Source organism: Gossypium arboreum, chromosome 1, assembly GCF_025698485.1.
Source record: "Gossypium arboreum isolate Shixiya-1 chromosome 1, ASM2569848v2, whole genome shotgun sequence".
Lineage (NCBI taxonomy): Eukaryota > Viridiplantae > Streptophyta > Magnoliopsida > Malvales > Malvaceae > Gossypium > Gossypium arboreum.
This window is the reverse complement of record NC_069070.1, coordinates 7,301,347-7,322,832: the sequence shown is the minus strand read 5'-3', so window position 1 is coordinate 7,322,832 and position 21,486 is coordinate 7,301,347. Positions and strand designations below refer to the sequence as shown.

Here is a 21,486-nt window from a genome sequence, read left to right as displayed (position 1 = left end):
CCGTGTTGCTAAGATGGGCATAGGAAGAGGGAATCCATTAATGCTTGATATTCATGTCTTGTAATTGCTGATGTTTAATAAATAATTAAAGGGTAAATTCAAATGTGTTTTAACTTAATACAAATCACACGTCAAATCCTTAATCCCATGAATGTATATATTTCTCTTAATAATAGAAGGATTAAGTCGGTCATAAAACACATACTACATCAACTTTTCAAATCTTTTATTCAATCAATAAATCACTCCAATATCCATGACTTGTTTGACTTTTTAATTTTTCTCTTTTCTTTGGTCTCCTCTTTGAAAATTGATTGCAGTGTTGGGTGTTGGGGTTGGAGGCCTGCAAACTTAATTATATTATTATCTCTCTCTCTTTAATTTATCACTTACAATATATAATTGAATTTGTAATAAACTATTAAACAACACATCAACCCCACTACATAAGTCATTAATATTATTTATACTTCATACATTTTTTTTTAGTTTGAAAGCAATGGACCACTAAACAAACCCAGATATAAAGCTAACCACATGTCCAATTAGTTTATTTATTAATTAATAAAATGGTTAATTGAGTAGTGAGCTAATACCAACTTAATTTCCGGTTTATAAAAGAAAATTGATATCAAAAGATAAAATAATAATTTATTTTAAATTGATTATTGTTTTCTTCATTATTGTCATAATATTTTTTTAAAAAATCATCATCAATAATAACAATTAATCTCTTTATCATAAGTGTTCTCTTTTAAGTTATTTTGCCGTTATACATGTTGATTCTTCTACTTTACTAAAGTTTAGGATGTAATTTATATTAATTATTTTAATAAATATATATATTATATATTTAATAAATGAAGCCCCATAAAACATTCTAGTTAGATTTAATTTAATATGAGTTATCAATAAATAATTTAATTTAATATAAAAGGAAAAAAATATTCAAGTGATTACATAATCTAATAAAATATATTGGTATAATGATGTGGGTTGACCTATTCAACCTACCAACAATTTCGTGCTCCAAAGGGAAGGAATTACACAATATATATTTAGCAAATGAGACATGAAAATCAAATAATTGAATTTATATTAATGATTATTATTAGTTTATTGATCAAATACTGGGTCGTTTCACTGTTTTTCAAACATTGACTCACGGTCTCGTCAGTTTGATTACTACAACTGCTCAGGCTAATCAATCTCTAATTTTCGTAAATCAAACTAAGGCAATTTGATAAATCAAATCACATCTGATTTTAAATATGAGTATTTATTTAATACATTATTGGTGGAATTTTAGATTTCGCAAGTAAAATAAGAGAGTTACAAATGTTCTATAACGATATAGTAAAATATTAAAAAGAGAGATATATATCAATTTTTTAAAACTATTTGTGAAATAAAAAAAATACATTGTCAATATAAAAATTTAAAATATTAATTGTGGGCTTTTTTACCTCAGTAATACAAAAAAAAAATTAATTGCTTAAATGATATACCCATGAGATTATTTATCAAAATGGTATGTTTGCTACACTGTTCTGTTAGTGCAGCCTGACAAATTAACGACACTAGATTGAAATGTGATCTGAATTGAAATATTCAAGGACTTAATATGTAAAATTTTCATTTTAACTTATTGCTGAAGAAAAAGCTTTTAGGTTGTTGCCTGATAGTGTGGTGACACTAAACTTCAAAAAGGTTAAATTGCTTCATAACTTTTCTTATTTACTATTTTCTTTTATTTTCTTCAACACAAAAACAGAAAGACTTATTATCAATTAGTCCAAAAAATTTCTCTGAAAAAAATATTTTTATAAAAATTCAATTAAAACTGGAAATAAGTTTTATTTGCTTTTCGAAAAATATTTTTTTTGGTTAATTATTAATAAGATGATCTATGGTGATTAACTAACGTATGAAGCTCTTATTTACTAAGAAAACAGTATATAAGTCTTTGTTAATGAATTAAATAATTATTTATCTATTTAAAATCAAACTAAACCCTAAAGTCAAACTACAATTATTAATGTTGCCCCCTGCTGAACCCTTTTCTCTTCCTCTCTCTCTCTTTCTCTGTATATATATTAAGTTGATAAGGTCAAGTCAACTGAATATTGAAATTTAGTTTTATCAATCGGGTAGATAGATTAAGAAATGCTGAACGGGAAGAAATTGGAAAAGGTCTGCTATCATTTTTTATCTTTAAATTTTACAATTACTTCTATCTTAATATCTATATATATTGTTTACTTTAGTATTTAAATTTGGCAACTAAATTCATTATTGTTCTTAGATTGTGTCAATATTTAATTATGTGACCAATATACTTAGAACATTACTGGATTGGTCAGACAGATCAAGAATCAATCAATATATTAGTTTGAACAAGGAGATTAAACCGATTGAATCAGAAATTATTCAAAGTTGAGAAAAATAAAAAAAAAAATTGGGACAAAAATCAATAATTGACTAGGTTTAATTTTTTTTTATTTTATGAATTTATTTATTTATTGTTGGCCTAATAGTTGAATTGATTGAATCAGGAAACAAGGGTCTGATTAGTTCAAAAATATTAGAACACTGTATATGTAACGACCCAAAATTTACGGTTATTGGAAAGTGTATTTTTGGGTCTCCCTTTTTTACGAACGGATTCCTAAGTATTTATTAAAAATATTAACGAAGTTAGTTGTGTGATTAATTAGGTTTTGGTTAGATGAATTAGCTTAAATTATGGATAATTAGGTATAAGGACTAGATTGAATATAGGGAAAAAGTTGAATTATAAAATGCAGAAAAATTAAGAGACTAAATAAGCAATTAAACCTAAAATTTTACAAGTGTATGGTATATGCAATTACATATGTGGTATTTATGTACATATACTTGTACAAATTATATACATTACTTATTATTTAAGAATTATTATTATGTTAATATATTATTATATTATTATAATATAAATAATAAAATAAAACATAAAAGAAACAAAAGAATAAATAAAAAAAGAAAAAGAAAATAAAGAACAGGGCAGGAACGAAACAGGGGAAAAAAAGGAAAGAAAGAAAGAAATGAAAATTTAGGGTTTTAAGGTTGGTAAGTTAATTTAATTAATTTTCTTGTAATTTTGATGTTTTTGGAATCCTAGTGATAAATACTACTTGATTTATGTTGAAAATTTAAAAGTTAGTGAATTTTTAGATGTTGTTCATGTTGAATAATTTGAAGTATTAGGGTTTAAATTGATAGAATTTTAAGTTGGAAGTGAATGACATTGAATAACGAAATGAAATATAGTTCAAATGATATCTGTTGACATTGTGAAAATCTATCTGGGATAGCAATTGATTTGAAGTGAATGTGTTATAAATGATTTAGCTATAAATTGTTTATTGTATAACTATAGTAGTTGTATGATTGAATATGTAAATAACGTAAATTTTATATTTAAAATATTCAGATTATAGAAATATGACTGAGTGTATACTCAGCGTACGGTTTATTTTCCGTGCGCAGGGTAGGTTAAAGTCAGACTGTTGAATTAGCATCCAAAGCCGATCTTGAACTCAAAGTGGTGAAGTATATTTCTTTTGATAATGGCATGTACCTAGGTTGTTATATGTATAAGTTTATGAGTTATGTTGAGATTATAAAATGGTATATTTTGGCTGAAGTATGAATGAATTTAACATATGGAAACTTTAGATTGAAATTTGGTATAAAGTTTGAATTAGTTTAAATGAAGTTCAATGAATTGAGTTAGTAAGTATTTGTAAAATACCTATGTTAATATGTTAATTAGGTTATTAAGTAGATTACTTGGTATGATTTGGATGTATTTGAATGTGTTTTGAATTGGTTGAATGATTGGTTTTTGTATTGCTTGAGGTTCAAGATTTGCAGGGTTGGTAAACTTTATGTATAAGGTTCATTTTGAGTCCACACGGCCTGGCACACGGGCGTGTGACTAGACCTTGTGAGACACACGGCTTACACATGGACGTGTGGATAGACCGTGTGTCCCCTGCAACTTTTAAATTTAAAACAGAATGCTCAGGTATTACCACATGGGCAAAGACACGGGGGTGTGTCTCAGCCGTGTAAGGAACATGGCCTAGCACATGGGCGTGTGACTTGGCCGTGTGAGGTAAGTCAGGGAGTTACACAGGTTAGGACACGGCCTAAAACACAGGCATGTCATAGGGTCATAAGGGCGTGTCACTTGACCACATGGGCGTGTGTCAGTGTGTGCCCTGCATTCAATTTTTTTTTGAAATTTCATGAATTTTTTTTTGAACTTCCAATTAAGTCTCGATTTGTTTCTAACACGTGGTTTGGGCCTCGAGGGCTCAATAAAGGGACATTATGATTAAACTATGATGTGTATATATATTATACTATTATATGATTGTTCGTATTTGTTCTGAAATGTCTAGTAATGCTCCGTAACTTTGTTCTGGCGACAAATGCGGGTTAGGGGTTGTTACAGTATATGACACTCTAATATTGTACAATGTCATCACTTGAAATTTTATATGAATATTATAATTTTCAAGTGATGATGTGGTGCAATTTTAGAGTGTCATGTCATCAAACTTTTATATTTTTCTTAGGGCCAAAATGAATTTAATTGTCAAATTCAAGTGCCAAAGTTGACAAAAAAAATAGGTATCAAAATGGACCTAGTTGTCAAATTTGGGGACAAAAAATTATATTGTTTCTTTTAATTTTTTTGAGTTATTTTGAGTTTGTGTCACTTTAAATTTGGATTAATTGTTATGAGTGTGTGTTTAAAGCTCCAAGTTTCGAATCAGTTCATTATGAGTTTGATCAATTGATTAAGTGGTAGTATACTTCTTCATTAGTGTAGTCATTTAAAGGGCAAGGATTTAAAACCTACCAAATGTGAATGCTCACATCTCTTTTGGTAGGTAGTCGTGTGCCTAGTCTAATCTGATGAGATACTCTTGCTCAATTGAACTCGTTGCCTCAAGTATTTTGACTTTTCACAAAGTTATAAGACAAAATTCCTCGACTGCAGACAATATCAACCCATTAAAAGGTATACCGGAACTTGAAAAACTTGTAAAAGAAATCGGCCTAGCCGCTTATTGTTGAGGGGGAGCATCAACACGGCTAGTAGCTTAGCTGTAAATTGTTGTTGTAACATTGTTGAATATCTTCCAGAATAATGCCCTTCATTGTGGGCGAAGAAATTGAATTTAAAGGGTCAACGTAAATTCTTATGGGCAAAAACCAAACCCTAAATAAAAACCAATGTTCTTATGAGGTCAAATATCCTGTTATCTGTTGCCAGTATTCTGACTTTTGTTAACTGTTTAAAATCTGAATTCCGACCATCACACAACAATTTAACATAAATTTGTCATGAGCTGTAAAATAATTGGCATTCTCATATATTTATCCTCTCCGATGTTTGAAATTCTTATTAATTATTAGCTGTCTGTATGTTTTTTTTTTTCATTAATGGCTGCAAAACCAGAGGCAGAAAAAAGAAAAAAACCCATTGTAAAAGCCGTCACCATGCATGGAATTGTTGTTGTTTTGTCGTTGAATTTTTCAAATTGATGCATGGTGGAATTCGGGAACTTTTGGTCACGCATATACCAATGTTCTTCTAGGCTTATTGGAGTGGTTGATTAGTATTTTTTTTATTATTTAAAAATATCGTAAGTATTATTAGGTTAAGCTATGCGTATTTTTTAAAATATGATGGTAAAAGTAAAACAGTATTGTTGAGAGGATCATAAATCAAAATTTTGAGTAAATTAATGAGAATGGTGATTTCATTTTGCGTGTGTGAAGTTGAATGTTTTATGTAATCTAGTAATAATGCCAACTACTTTCAAACAAAAATTCTAGATTTAGACAAACAAGAAAATACAAAAATGCTTGGTTGGCTACAACAAAAGATAGTGTTATACTTAGTAATTAAATGAAATTGGATCCATTAAAACGGTAAAAAATATTATTATTATTATTATTATTATTATTAAATCAAAATTACTTTCGATATAGGCATTCTTGATTAGACATGAGTTTAAGTGTGTTGAAACGTATTATCCTTTTATTTATAGATTAAAAAGAGGTGGTTCCAGACATTGTGCTTAATTAATAATCAAAATATATCTAAAAAAAAAATACATATTTGGGATGGTATAATCCATCCAAAAAGCCCATTTACTTTTCAAAATTAATAAAATTATATATTTTTAATTCATATTTTATATATTTTACAATTAAATTTAAATTTAAATTTTTTAATAATTTAAATTGAATTCAGGCTAGATCGGATTAGTTCAACTTTAAAAATTTTTGTCCAAACCTAACTCAAATTGGGTCAGGCCTATTGGGCCGAGCAAGTTACCTGGCTCTTGGATAGATCTAAGAAACACCAAATTAACTTGTTACTACTTCGTAAAAAAATTCTTATGACTATTTTTTAGTTTATAAGAGGATGTTATTATTTTTACTTTAATATACAAATAAAATCCTAACCATTGCGTTACTATTATTATTTGTTAATTTTATTTAATTAATCAAACATTAGTTATATTTATAAATATGAACTTTAGAGAATCATTACATATATTGCTACTGATTGATAAAATTCATATATTATATTTTACTTTTTACCTCTTTATTTCATAACAAATATTAACTAAAAAAATTTGTACGCCTAAAACGTAATTTTATATACTCATTACAACATAATTTAAGTTCATGTAAATAAAGCGATAAATTATTTTATGGGCCCTTCCACCAAATCATCCATAATCCATTTTAATTATTTAATGATATTTTAATAATTTTTTCGATGTCATTGATACATAATTTTAATAATTTTTTTATCTTTAATCACGAACTCAAACTTATTTAAGGTTCGAGTTTGAGTTCCGCTTAAAATTTAAAGTTTAAGATTTAAAATTTGAGATTTAGAGTTTAAAATTTAAAATTTAAACATTCGAAATTCAGAGTAAAAAATATAAAAATAAATAAAAAGAGACTATAAATGATGCGAGGGTAAGGGTTTATAAAACAATTTGTAACCTCAAAAATCTTTAGAATAATATTTGCATTAAGAGCAAGAAAAGATATTATAAAGAAGCTGGCCAGATGCTATCCAAAACCAAGAAGAGGCTTCGTGTAATTTGAGACTATTGGCTGATTTGACTTTTGAAAACAGAACCGGTCATTATCACCCACCGCGTGGATTCTGTATCCCCTCCCTCTCTATATATACCCAAACATCTCTATTCTTCTTCCACTCCTCACTGCAACAACAAATTTCACTTTATTTCTTTCTTAATTACTGTCTTTTAGCTTTATATCAAACTCAAACTCTATTTGTGAATGCCAAGAAAAGGAATGAGGAACATTTTCTTCAAATCACCATCTCCAACGAGGATGACACCGCCTTCTTCTCCACTCCACCATACTTTTTCAGAGTCACTAATGGAGGAGAACATTGAAGTAGCCCAATTCATCATCACCAAATGGGACTCCTCGCATGACGACAATCTCGTTTCTCTTTTCTCCGATAAGGATGAAGCCAGACAATATCTGGGTTCCATTAAAGGATTGCAAAAGGCTATGAAGTACTTGGTTTTACACCAATCCAATTCGGAGAAACTCGTCCGAGCTCAACTACTGATGCAAACCGCCATGAAAAGGTTGCAGAACGAGTTTTACCAGATTTTGAAGTCCAACCGGGATTATCTCGACCCAGAATCTGTTTCGGCTCACTCATCTTCCAGGCCCTCGGTTTCCAGGTCTAGCTTTTCGGAATTTGAAGAAGAAGAAGAAGAAGAAGATGAGTCGGAGAACGAGAATGATTCGGTGCCTGAAGTGGAGACAGCGTCGTTAGCTGCTATGGCGGATTTGAGAGCTATTGCGGAAGCCATGATATCGGCGGGGTACGCTAAGGAGTGTATCAAAGTTTATAAGATTATTCGGAAATCGATCGTCGATGAAGCTCTTTACCATCTCGGAGTTGAAAGGGAGTTCACATTTCAGAGGATTCAGAAGATGGAATGGGAGGTTCTGGAGTTTAAAATCAAGAACTGGTTAAGCGCTGTTAAAATGGCGGTTAAAACGCTGTTTTATGGCGAGAGGCTCCTCTGCGATCAAGTGTTTTCCGTTTCGGCCGCCATAAGGGAATCTTGTTTCACGGAAATTTCGAAAGAAGGAGCTTTGGCTCTGTTTGGTTTCCCGGAAAATGTAGCCAAGTGCAAGCAAACTCCGGAGAAATTGTTCCGTATCTTGGACTTATACGAAGCAGTTTCCGGTCTTTGGCCGGAAGTCGAATCAATCTTCAGCTTCGAATCAACGGCGGCAGTACGAGCAACCGCCGTTAACTCCTTGATCAAGCTCGGCGACACCGTTAGGACGATGTTAATGGACTTTGAAACGGCGATTCAAAAGGATTCATCCAAAACGACGGTTCCAGGCGGTGGGATCCACCCTCTAACACGCTACGTAATGAATTACATCTCTTTCCTCGCCGATTACTGCGGGATTCTCTCCAACATATTCGAGGATTGGCCGTTCACGGTTCCTTCCGCTTTACCGGAGTCTTACTTCGGGAGCCCCGACAGCGAGGGGAGCATTTCATCGCCGATTTCCGTCCGGGTAGCCTGGCTCATCCTCGTCATGCTGTGTAAACTCGACGGCAAAGCCGCGATGTACAAAGATGTGCCGCTTTCTTACTTGTTCTTAGCGAATAATCTCCAATACGTCACCGAAAAAGTCCGTCAATCGAACCTGAAATTCCTCCTCGGCGACGATTGGCTGATAAATCACGAACTGAAAGTGAAACAGTACGCTGAGAATTACGAGAAGATTGGATGGAGCAAAGTGCTTGCGTCACTGCCAGAGAATCAGACTGCTGAGATTCCGGCCGATAGGGTGAACGACCATTTCAAGAAATTCAATTCGGCTTTCGAAGAAGCTTACATGAAACAAGTTTCTTGGGTCGTACCCGACCCGAAACTCCGAGATCATATCAAGATTTCATTGGCGAGACGGATCATACCGATCTATAAAGAGTTTTACGAGTCAAACGGCGGAGTGCAAATGAAAAAGGAAATGTGGGGTGAGTCATTTATCAGATTTACCCCTGATGATTTAGGAAACTACTGGTCGGATATGTTCTATGGAAGCAGAAGCTCAGGGAGTGTTTCATCAAGTTCAAGGGGAGGTGGCCGGAGTCATTGAGGCAATCCTTTTTGGGGGCGTTGAAAAAATGGCCGGCCGGTTTGGAATTTAGCCTCGTGGCTTTTTGTGGCATGTGTTGCCACGTGTATAAAAGACTGGTTAATAATTTAATTAATTAATTACTTTAAAATTGTAATAAGAAAATTCTTTGATTTTTTTAATTATAGAATTCCAGTTTTGTGAAGAAAAAAGGATTAAAGGTAGAGCGAGTAAATGGATTAATAAAATAATAATGATTGGGTTGAATTAATTAATCCCAAATGTTAAAAGGAAGCTTCTGATGTTGAGAAAGAGGTAAAGCCAAAGAAATGATTCTACCAATCATGTTTACTGTTGGTTTGGACGTCCACTCCATGAAATATAATTCTAACTCAAAAAAACCATTTCAAATTTAATTGGGAGCTGTTAAAACATACCAAAAAAATCATGTACAGAACTAACAAGTCAACACCATAACCAAAATTGTGATGTCAGTGAAACATTGAATTAATTATTTGGTTTATCTGATGATGATAGTTTCTTGAACAGAGGAGGAAATCACGGTACGTGTCTCTCTTTCAAACACTAATGGTGTAGATTTGAATCAATGTGGAGAACCTGATGATCAACAGGTTGATGTTTAGGGGTCTGTTCGATCTAATGTAGGAGGTTCCATTGTTGGTGAGAATCAAATAGAGGATGATAATGATGGTGAAATAGTTGTTGGGCCAACTGTAGGAATGAGATTTAGAAGCTTTAGTTTTTACCAATCACATGCGAATGTGAAAGGGTTTAGCTTGGTCAGAAGGTCATTGAGTAATAAAAATCCAAATGTGGCTAATTACGCAAGTGGTAAGCTTGTGATAAAGATGGCAAAGCTAATGAGAGGAAGAAGAGTAAGAAATTTTCTTATCTTACGAGCGTGAACGTCGTTTTAGGAGCTGATGGTATTGGCGTGTTAGCAACATAGTTAGAAATCATTCTCATGAACTCATTCCTAAAATGGCAAGACTAATGTCTGTACATAGGTATGTGTCTAATTGGTTAAAGAGAACACTGGAGGCAAATGATATTGCTGTCTTTCCAATTTACAAGAACACCAAAATTGCTACAAGTTCAGTCAAGTGGACTAAATCAAATTGAGTGTTTACCACAAGATTGTAGAATTTATATCCAGGAGGCTAATTATTGAATAGGGGATGCTGAGTATTTGAGGAAGCTATTTTGCTAAATGCAAATTAAAGATAGTGAATTCTTCCACGACCTTGATGGATATGGAAAGTTGAAGAATATTATTTGGATCCATCTTCAAAGTAAAGATGTTTTTTTATGACTTTCATGATGTTAGTTTTGATACATATTTTGTAAACAGGTGATACATGCACGAATGAGATAAAATTTATTTAAAGTCAATTTAATCAAGCTGTCAAATTTCAAGTTTAGAAGACCAGCCGACTTGCGATGAATTTTTTATATGAGATTCAGGCATTTCTAGGCTGAGATGTCTGAATAGTGTTTGAAGAGCTATCTCTTAATTTCGAAACGCACTTTGAATCATTCGATTTCAAGTTTGAGAGTTCAAGTTATGACTATTTACTGAAGAATCACTCGATTTTAAGTTTGAGAGCTCAAATTAAGACTATTTATTTAAGACTACGCAAGCAGAATTTTTAGATGAAATTATTACAGAAATTATGAGTTTCAAACTTTAATTCGAATTTAAATAATATTGGTTTCAAGTTTATGGCCTAATTTTGATTATATATAAGCCCAATATTGTATTTATTAAATTTTATTATTTTATTATTTATTTATTTCATACCTTCAATCACATACTTATTTCATATTAATATCATAACTTCACAATATATGACACAAATCATTTTGTTTAGAGTTCCCTTGCATTTCAATTTGGCGTTTTAAAAAATAGGATCTTTAACCTTTCAACCACAAATTTTCCAAAATTTATGCTCTTGTATACATATGCCAACAAATTTTCGAAATTAAGGGTCCGTTTGTTTGTCAGGAAAACATTTTCCGAAAAATATTTTTCTAGTTTTCCAGTGTTTGTTTGCTTGAAAATAAATTCCATTGATAAAATATTTTCTAAAACACAGTAAATGAGATGGGTTTTTAGGGAAAATGTCTATCGATTTTATTTCTGTAAGACATTTTCCATCTTCCTCCACTCTCACCAATTTGGTTCCTCCTTCTTCCATTCTTCATCTATCCCTTCCTGAATCTCAATTAAGGTAAGGTTTTTATGCTTTTTATTTTCTATATTTCATATGTCTATTGAAGAATCTTCTTCTTCTTCCTTTTTTATGCTTTATTTAAAATCTGTTTGTTTCTGGGTTTTGCATCATTAGCTTCTTCTTTTCTTTTTTTTTCGAAATTTTGGAGTTCATTTAACTGTTGCAAATAATTTCGTAATCATTTTTCTTGCTTATTTTTCGAATCTCGTTTTTGTTGATCTGCTTCGAGGGGGAGAGAGGCGGGGATTCTTTGTGGTAGCTTTGTCGCTGAACTTGAGAATTAATTGATATGAGAAACGACTTTTAAGAACCAAGGTTAAAAGAAGATGATGGCTATTCGAAGGTTTCTACAGTTTTAAATCCTATTTCTTCTGAAAATTTTGTTAGTAAAATATCTCCACAGAATTCACTACAAAACAAGGCCAGTGAAGGCAGCATTTTGAATATTCATATTGAATATGCTTGTTTTATAAATTATATGACCAGAATTTCTTTCCATTTATCTATATTTTCAACATTTTGTTTTACTAAGGAATTGACACAGCATAGCATGTTCTGTGGCTTAATTGCAGACTGCTCAATCTACCTCTCGAAGCTGATTGTTGCTAATGAGAATATCTTAGAGAAGAAGCATGATTTTTACTCTACCAAACAGAATGAGGATTTTGCTGCTTTGGAGCAGGTAGTCACATTTTATATTCTTGGGGTGCCACTATGTCTAGGTTTCTAATAATTATTGTGTTTTATGGTTCATCCCTTGGGCAAGTTATACTGCATGTAATAACAATTTCCTTACTAACACAAATAAACATTTTTGAAGTGTACTTTTTGATGTCTTAGAAATATGCCATTATAAGCATCCATGGTTATATTTAACTCATTTGATGCAATTTGACATTCTATAATATATGCAATTTATTACTAGTCTATGTTGTTTTATCCATAAGAACCATGATATAATGGATGAGTATATTTGTATCCTTAGATCTGTGTATTGTGTTTACCATCTTGTCTTTTGGTGTGCATGAGCTGAATCCAAACTTTGTTTGGTTTGGATATAAGAGGCAAGGATAAGGAGACTCTTGAGCATTTTAGTGATAATGCACTGTTTTGAATTTCAAGCCTAATGTCATGTTGGTTTCTTAAGATAAGCTAATACTAATGGTTGGTCAAAGAACTCGAAGAAGCTGTTGAAATAAAAACATTGTTGTATGTTTTGAAGCTCCTAATACGCTTACATAGATAATTTGATGTAGAAAACTATAATTTTAAGTCTATATATGTTAAGTATAATTTGACTTCAAAAATTTTCTTAAGGTTGAAGATATTGATACTTTAATGTGGTGTAATATTAGTTATGCACTTGGACAGTGTTGTTGTTATCATGTGGTGTACTACTAATTATGCATTTAGATAATATTATTAATTTCTAGTATTAATTCTGGTTTGGAAGCTAATTTATAATTATTCAATCCTTGTTTTTATTTTTTATAACACAAACTTTGACTTTGATTGTTTTCAATTTATGACGGTTAATATTCTAACTTAATAATGGAGTATTATTATATATTTAATTTAATTTATTTATTTATAAATAAATTATTGCAATATATATAAAAACAATAAAATATAAATTTATTAATATATATAATAAACTCAATTAAACAATGAAACGGACCCTAAATTCTTAAATATATATTTATTTAATTTAAAATAGCTTTTATAAAATATTTTCAGAAATCATCAAATAATAGAAAATATTTTAATCTGCCTAAAATAAAGTTGCTTCCGAATAGCTCTGACCTCGCTTCACTTAAAAACATTTTAATCGCAAAATATAATTAAAATGAATTGATCCCTTACTTATTTAGAAAGTAGACTTAATAATATTTTTATACATGTAAGACTCATCTCCTAATTCATTTTATGCAATCCTTAACAATTTTTCAAATTAAGTGGCAGGAGGGGATGTTGCCAACAGTAGTTTCGACTTTTCCTTACTTAAATAGATTTATCTTAATCGATAAATTTTCAAACCATATATGATTCAACTTCTATTTCAATTTCTACAATTTCCAAAATCACATTACTGTTGTCTAAAATTGTTTCATGCAAACGTATGAACAATCAAATTATTCACGTCACATATTAAACACATTTCATATTTATTAACCTAATAAATCTCATTTTATTACACTATTAAAAACAAAAATTTATTATTTTCTTAAACATTTTAGCATAGTAAAAGTATGAGAATCGACAGGTAGTTCCACCTGGAAACATCAAGTTTCCAAATATTTGTTCCCGTTATATAAAACTAGCTTAGAAATTCAATATTCAACATTACCTCATTTTCCGTATACACAAATATATATATATATATATATATATATATAAAATAATATACAAGTTTCCGAGCTTTTATTTAACAACCAATATCAAAGTAACAAACTAGGGAGGATGGAAAACACCATATTTTACTTTGACGAAGTTTTCGCTCTCTGGCTTTTATTTTCTCTCTTAGCGAAAATAATGTGTTTAGGGAAAAGTTTCATGTTCACAATCTGGTATTAGTTGCTAGGTCTCTTGTATTTGAAGCTGAGTTCTCTGATGGGATGGAAGAAGATGATAACAATATAGTTGTTACTGATATAGAACCTAAGGTTTTTAAGGTAACATTTTCTACCTCATTTCACTTACCTTGGATTTGGCTGTAATTCTATTGAAATCCATGTTAGCTCTTTATATGCCACTAGAATCTATTGTCAGTGTGGTTATCTTATTTTCTAACATTCTCTACTATGTGCAATTGGCAGGCTTTGCTGCACTTCATATACAGAGACAATCTTATTGATGATGAGGAGTTCGTTGGGACTAGTTCATCTTCTATGCCATCTGTATCAGATGCATTGGCTGCAAAGTTGTAGGCAGCAGCAGACAAAAATGACTTGCCAAGTCTTAGACTAATGTGCGAATCTGTACTCTGAAAGGATATATCTGTGAACTCAGTTGCAAAAAGTTTAGCGTTGGCAGATTGTCATCATGCTATGGATCTAAAATATGTTTGCTTAAATTTGCTGCTGAAAATCATGTTGGTAAGTTTTCAGTTCTTTTATTGCTTTTCCAAATTTTACGTTAGATGGAAGCGCTAGATGCCACCATGTGCTGGGAAAAATCTGATGACCCTTTTATGATAAACTACATGTATTAATGATAAAATGTCTCGAGGTGATTCTTAGCATTCACAATTATGATAAGCATGCACATTTGAAGTTTGATCTCTGCCAGTCAAAGAAGATGAGGAAAGGAGAGAAGACGGAATGGAAAGAAGAAAAGAACGAAAAAGAAAGAAAGAAGAAAGAAAAGGAAAGGAAACTAAAAATAAAAATAATTAAGAAATAAAAATAAATAAATAGATTAATAGTGGATCTAAAGATGGAGTAATCAATTTTAACATTTTAATTAGTGGCGGCAACTAAATTAATAAGAAAAATTTGGAATGAACAAAATAGGAACAACCTATTATTAGAATGACTAACGTGGTAGTTTACACTAATAATAACAACAACTTGATATTTTATAAAAATATATAAACTTGTTAAAAATACATATAGATTGAATAAGGACAAATAGGTGTCCAAAATCAAATATATCTTGACAACTATTTATATGAGTTCATTCTTGATATGAAAAAATATATTTTTATTAATTTTATATATTTTAAAGATTTTTTAAAATTTAAAATTTATGTTTGGCACATGGCATATTGAGAGATTGCCATGTGTAACCATTAGATTAACTATCAGTGTCATGTCAGCACAACCTAATGATATTAGTGCGGATGTACTTGTTGGGAAGAAACTGAACAACCGAAACAAAGCGAAAGCACAACCGGTGTTCTTTCTCTCCCTATAACTCCTGTCAAAAATTATGGCAAGCACAATAGCACAAGATATGTTCTCTAACAGCCTTAATCAACCACAAATCAACTAATGCAACCACAACAAAAATAAATAGAGACACCGGTATTTTTACGTGGAAAACCCCTCTAAATTAAGGGTAAAAACCACGGGACTTTAGAGTCCGATCAAGAGCTCCATTATCATCAAATGTTCGACTACAAGATCGCAATATCAAGCCTACAACAAGCATTCAACTCCAACAAGGCTAACAATATGTAATCTTTAACAAAAGAGAGAAAAATGAGAGAACATCACCAAAAATGCAGCTGCTGAAAAATGGGTATTTCCGACGCTACAAAACTCGGATGAAAAATCCGACCGTACAAAGTCAAGAACATCTTATCGCCTAGCTGCTGTCCAAAAATCAGCTCAATCGAACCACGGATGGACCTTCGATCGAAGAGTTGATCACTGCTGCACTAAACTTGAAAAACTGAAATTTTCTTCTCTCTATCTCTCTATTTTAATTTGAGATTTTTGGCTCTCAAAAAATTTCTGCCCACACCAACGTAAAAGCCCCCCAAAATAATGGCTTTTGACAAAACCAAAAAGAAGGCAAAACATTGTGGCAGAAAATATGGGTTCCCCACATAGTGGGACCTATACCCAACAAATCTCCCCCTCCAACTATGTGGGGAATGCCTCCATGTCGGAGGTCAAACAATATGCTTCAAACTTTCCTTTTGGTAAGGCCTTCGTCAACATATCAGCACCATTATCATTAGTGTGTATCTTCTCAAGCTCTAATAGCTTAGCTTCAAGAACATCTCGTATCCAATGGTACCTCACATCAATATGCTTAGATCTAGCATGAAAAGTTGAGTTCTTACCAAGATGAATAGCACTCTGGCTATCACAATACAGGACATACTTCTCCTGAGTAAAACCAAGCTCATGCACAAACTTCTTCATCCAAAGCATCTTCTTACACGCTTCGGTTGCTGCAATAAACTCTGATTCTGTGGTGGACAATGCAACACACTTTTGCAGTCTTGATTGTCATGCCACAGCTCCCTTTGCATAAGTGATTAAGTAACCTGAAGTAGATCTCCTCGAGTCAATGTCTCCGGCCATGTCTGAATCTGTATACCCAACAAGAACAGGTTTCTCATTGTCGAAACAAAGTTTCATGTTGGAAGTGCCACGCAGATATCTCATAATCCACTTTACTGTATTCCAATGCTCTCTGCCTGGATTAGAAAGAAACCGACTAACTGTACCAACAGCATAAGCCAAGTCTGGTCTCGTGCAAACCATTGCGTACATCAAACTACCCACGGCTGAAGAGTAAGGAATTTTCTGCATCTCTTCCTTCTCCTTTTTTGTGGAAGGACTATGCTTAACACTCAATCTAAAGTGCATAGCAAAGAGAGTATTCACCGCTTTAGCTTTGTCCATACTAAACCTTTGAAGTACTTTCTCAATGTACCTCTCTTGTGATAACCATAATTTCTTGGCCTTTCTATCACGTGTCAATCTTATGCCAAGAATTTGCTTTGCTGGCCCCAAATCCTTCATTGCAGAGGATTTACTCAACTCTTGTTTCAACTTCTCAATTCTAGAAGCATTCTGACCAACAATAAGCATATCATCAACATAGAGCAAAAGAATAATAAAATCATCACCAGAGAATCTCTTAACAAATACACAATGATCAGAAGTAGTCTTCTTGTAGCCTTGCTCCCCCATAACAGACTCAAACTTCTTGTACCATTGTCTTGGAGCTTGCTTCAAACCATACAAGCTCTTCTTCAATCTGCACATATAGTCCTCTTTCCCTTGTGCAACAAAACCCTCTAGCTGCTCCATGTAAAGCTCTTCTTCCAAGTCACCACGAAGAAAAGCGGTTTTTACATCCATTTGTTCAACCTCTAAGTCATAACAAGCTGCCAAACTCAGTATAGTTCTTATAGAGGACATCCTCACAACCGGAGAAAATATTTCTTCAAATTCAACCCCCTTTTTCTGATATAACCCTTGACGACCAATCTAGCTTTGTATTGTGGAGATGAAGACTTCTCTTCTTGCTTCAACCTGTAAACCCACCGATTCTTCAAAGCTCTTTTGCCCTTAGGCAGTTTCACCAATTCAAAGGTATGGTTCTCATGCAAGGATTGAAGTTCGTCTTTCATCGCTTCAACCCACTGATCTTTGCATTCACTCTCCATAGCCTCTTCATAACATTCAGGTTCTCCCCCGTCAGTCAAAAGAACATATTCATCAGGAGAATACCTGACAGAAGATTGTCGATCTCTGGAAAACCTTCGAAGTGGAACTGCTGGTGGAGCTATAGGTGCTTGTTGTTGATCATTCACAACATCATCCATAGGAGTATCAAAGTCACCTATAGTCTGATGGTCACCACTAACATCACTATGCACATCATCCTAGATAGGATCTGGTGAAGAGTCTAGGGGAACCGGATTCACATCGATTAAGTCACCACTACCTTGTGAATCCACTTTCTCCGTCTTATCAATGTCATCAATGGTCTGATCCTCAATGAAGACAACATCTCTACTTCTCATGAGTTTCTTCTGAACTGGATCATAGAGTCTATAACCAAACTCACCATCTAGACCATAACCAATAAAAATACATTGTCGAGCCTTGGCATCCAACTTGGATCTTTCATCCTTTGAAACATGAACAAATGCTTTACAACCGAACACACGTAGGTGATCATATGACACGTATTTACCAAACCAAACTCTATCTGGCACATCACCTTTCAAAGGAACACTAGGAGACAGATTTATCACATGTGTCACTGTATTCAAAGCTTCAGTCCAAAACGATCTTGGTAACTTTGCATCTGACAACAAACATCTGACTCTCTCAATCAATGTTCGGTTCATTCTTTCAGCTAACCCATTTAACTGTGGAGTCTTTGATGGTGTTCTCTGATGTCTGATTCCATGTCGCAGACAATACTCATGAAACGACCCTGTGTACTCGCCACCATTATCAGTACGGATGCACTTCAACTTCTTCTCTGTTTCCCTTTCAACTGATGCTTGAAACTGTTTAAACACCTCAAAGGCTTGATTTTTAGACTTCAAAGTGTAAACCTATAGCTTTCTTGAACAATCATCAATGAAAGTCACAAAGTAAAGTGCACCACTATGTGATTTTACTTTTATCGGACCACAAATATCTGAATGGACCAACTCTAGCAACTCTGATTTTCTATGAGGAGGACGGCTTCTAAATGAAACTCTTCTCTGATTTCTTGCTAGACAATGAGCACAATTCTTCAGTGTAGCATTCTTCAAACCCGAAAGTTGATTCTTCTTCACTAAACAGTTAAGCCCTTTCTCACTCATGTGACTGAGTCGTTTATGCCACAACTCGGTTGAGCTGTCATTCACTGTCACATTCACCGTCTCTCGAGAAGTCAAAGCTTGCATCAAGTACAAATTTGAGCTCTTCTTTCCTCGAGCCACAACCAAGGAGCCTTTAGTCAGCTTCCATTGCCCTTAACTGAAGGTGTTACAGAATCCCTCATCATCAAGCTTTCCTGTAGAAATCAAATTCAAACGGATATCCGGTGCATGTCTGACATCCTTGAGAGTTAACTTTGTTCCATTGTTACTCACCAAGCTAACATCTCCCATACTAATAACCGAAACCAAACCGTCATTACCCATCTCCAATACCCCAAAATCACCAGGAGTATAAGATGTGAAGAATTCCTTCCTCGACGTGACATGAAGTGATGTACCAGTATTAATCACCCAACTAGTCTCGTCGCATGCTAGGTTGACCAAATTCTCATCACAAATAACTAATAGATCTTCACGAGCAACAGTAGCAATACGCTCGAATTTTTCACCGTCATTCTGATCGTGTTTATCACCACCACCTTTGTTCTCTTTCTTCCACTTGAAGCAATATTTCTTGATATGACCGTTCTTACCACAATGATGACACTCAAGATTCTTGTATCTCGATCTTGACTTGCTTCGGCTTTTATCTCTACCCTTTCCATCTTTGTCTCTGTTTCTCCCCCGTTCTCGATAACCAACACCTCGGTGTGATGTAGAACCACGAGATTTTCTTCTAACCTCTTCATTCAACACACCACTCTTAGCCAAATCCAAAGTAATAATACCTGTAAGGAGATTAATGAGCGAGACCGAAAGGTCTCCCAAGAGTCTGGTAGAGTAGCAAGCAACCAAAGTCCTAAAATCTCGTCATCAAATTTGACACCCATACCAAGCAACTGATTCATCACACTCTGAAATTCACTAACATGGTCAGCTATAGACATTCCTTCTTTATATTTTAGCGCCATCATTTTCTTCAGCAAAAACAACTTGTTATTGCCCGACCTCGAAGCATACAAGCTTTCAAGCTTCTCCCACAATGTTCGAGCATGTGTCTCCTGATCAATGTGGTTGTAAACATTTTCTTCAACAAATTGCTGAATAAAACCACACACTTGTTGATGCTTAAATTCCCATTCTTCATCACTTTTCGAATCGGGTTTTTGAGTAGTAAAGACCGGAAGATGCAAAGCCTTCACAAACAACAAGTCCTTCATTTAATTCCGCCAAAGTTGATAATTTGTGCCATTTAACATAATCATCTTGCTCGTATTAATTTCAATAATTATCTGACACAATAACCAAGCTCTGATACCAGTTTGTTGGGAAGAAACCGAACAATCGAAACAAAGCGAAAGCACAACCGGTGTTCTTTCTCTCCCTATAACTCTTGTAAAAAATTATGGTAAGCACAATAGCACAAGATATGTTCTCTAGCAGCCTTAATCAACCACAAATCAACTAATGCAACGACAACAAAAATAAATAGAGACACCGGTATTTTTACGTGGAAAACCCTCTAAATTAAGGGTAAAAACCATGGGACTTTAGAGTCCGATCAAGAGCTCCATTATCATCAAATGTTCGACTACAAGATCACAATATCAAGCCTACAACAAGCATTCAACTCCAACAAGGCTAACAATATGTAATCTTTAGCAAAAGAGAGAAAAATGAGAGAACATCACCAAAAATACAGCTGCTGAAAAATGGGTATTTCTGACGCTACAAGACTCGGATGAAAAATTCGACCGTACAAAGTCAAGAACACTTTATCGCCTAGGTGCTGTCCAAAAATCAGCTCAATCGAACCACGGATGGACCTTTGATCGAAGAGTTGATCACTGCTGCACTAAACTTGAAAAACTAAAATTTTCTTCTCTCTATCTCTCTGTTTTAATTTGAGATTTTTGGCTCTCAAAAAATTTCTGCCCACACCAACGTAAAAGCCCCCCAAAATAATGGCTTTTGACAAAACTAAAAAGAAGGCAAAACATTGTGGCAGAAAATATGGGTTCCCACATAATGGGACTCATACCCAACAGTACTAACCTGATTTAACAAAATACAAATTCAATTATCAACTATGTCCAAAATAAAAAGGTACCAATTAAGTACAAGTAGACAAATTCAATAGCCAAAATATATATTAACTTTAAAATCAATGATTATCAAAAATAATTTTGGAAATAGAATATAATAAATTATTATAAATTTAAATTAACTAACCTATAATATATATAACTAAGTCCAAAAGGAAAATTAGACAAATCCAAAAGTAAAATATATATTAGTCCTAACATACAATAAAAATAAAATGTACAGTTTGAAACTAATAATAATAACAACACATAAAATATTATGAAATTTACCATGATATTGTCATTTTCTACAACACATAAAAAGCTATCATGTCGGTGAAAGTAAAATTCAATATTAAAAATATAATCATAAAAATTTAATATTGAACTGATTCGTGATACAAACTCAATCAATGAGATTATTTATATACACAATGTGGGTGAGAGAAAAATATTTTATGTAAAAATTAACTAATAATTATTATTGGTATAATGGTATAATAACGGTAAGCATACCATAGAAAGGGTAAATTATTTTTCCCAACTGAGTTAATATCGAGTTTATCCATTAAATTTATATTCAAATTGACTCTACTCAAAACTAACCTGACTAGTTCAATTAATAAATATA

General features: G+C 32.9%; 1 protein-coding gene and 1 long non-coding RNA gene across 3 annotated transcripts; both read left to right on the top strand.

Moving 5' to 3' along the window:
- The first annotated feature begins 7,086 nt into the window (after positions 1-7,086).
- LOC108463466 (exocyst complex component EXO70H1) lies at positions 7,087-9,410 on the top strand. Its single transcript, XM_017763403.2, has one exon. The coding sequence runs from the start codon at positions 7,387-7,389 to the stop codon at positions 9,247-9,249; it is 1,863 nt and encodes a 620-aa protein (XP_017618892.1). The 5' UTR covers positions 7,087-7,386; the 3' UTR covers positions 9,250-9,410.
- Positions 9,411-11,258: 1,848 nt separating this feature from the next.
- Positions 11,259-14,365, top strand: LOC128291562 (uncharacterized). Of its 2 annotated transcripts, XR_008281404.1 has the most exons (4): positions 11,259-11,480; positions 11,713-11,826; positions 12,056-12,165; positions 14,300-14,365. It is a non-coding gene; the product is annotated as an uncharacterized LOC128291562 (long non-coding RNA). The 2 variants fall into 2 exon arrangements; XR_008281403.1 differs by lacking the exon at positions 14,300-14,365 and having other exon boundaries at positions 12,056-12,422.
- The last annotated feature ends 7,121 nt before the right edge of the window (positions 14,366-21,486 follow it).

What these genes read in the sequence shown, in the direction of transcription:
- LOC108463466 (XM_017763403.2), top strand. Translation starts at nt 7,387, where the DNA reads ATGCCAAGAAAAGGAATGAGGAACATTTTCTTCAAATCACCATCTCCA.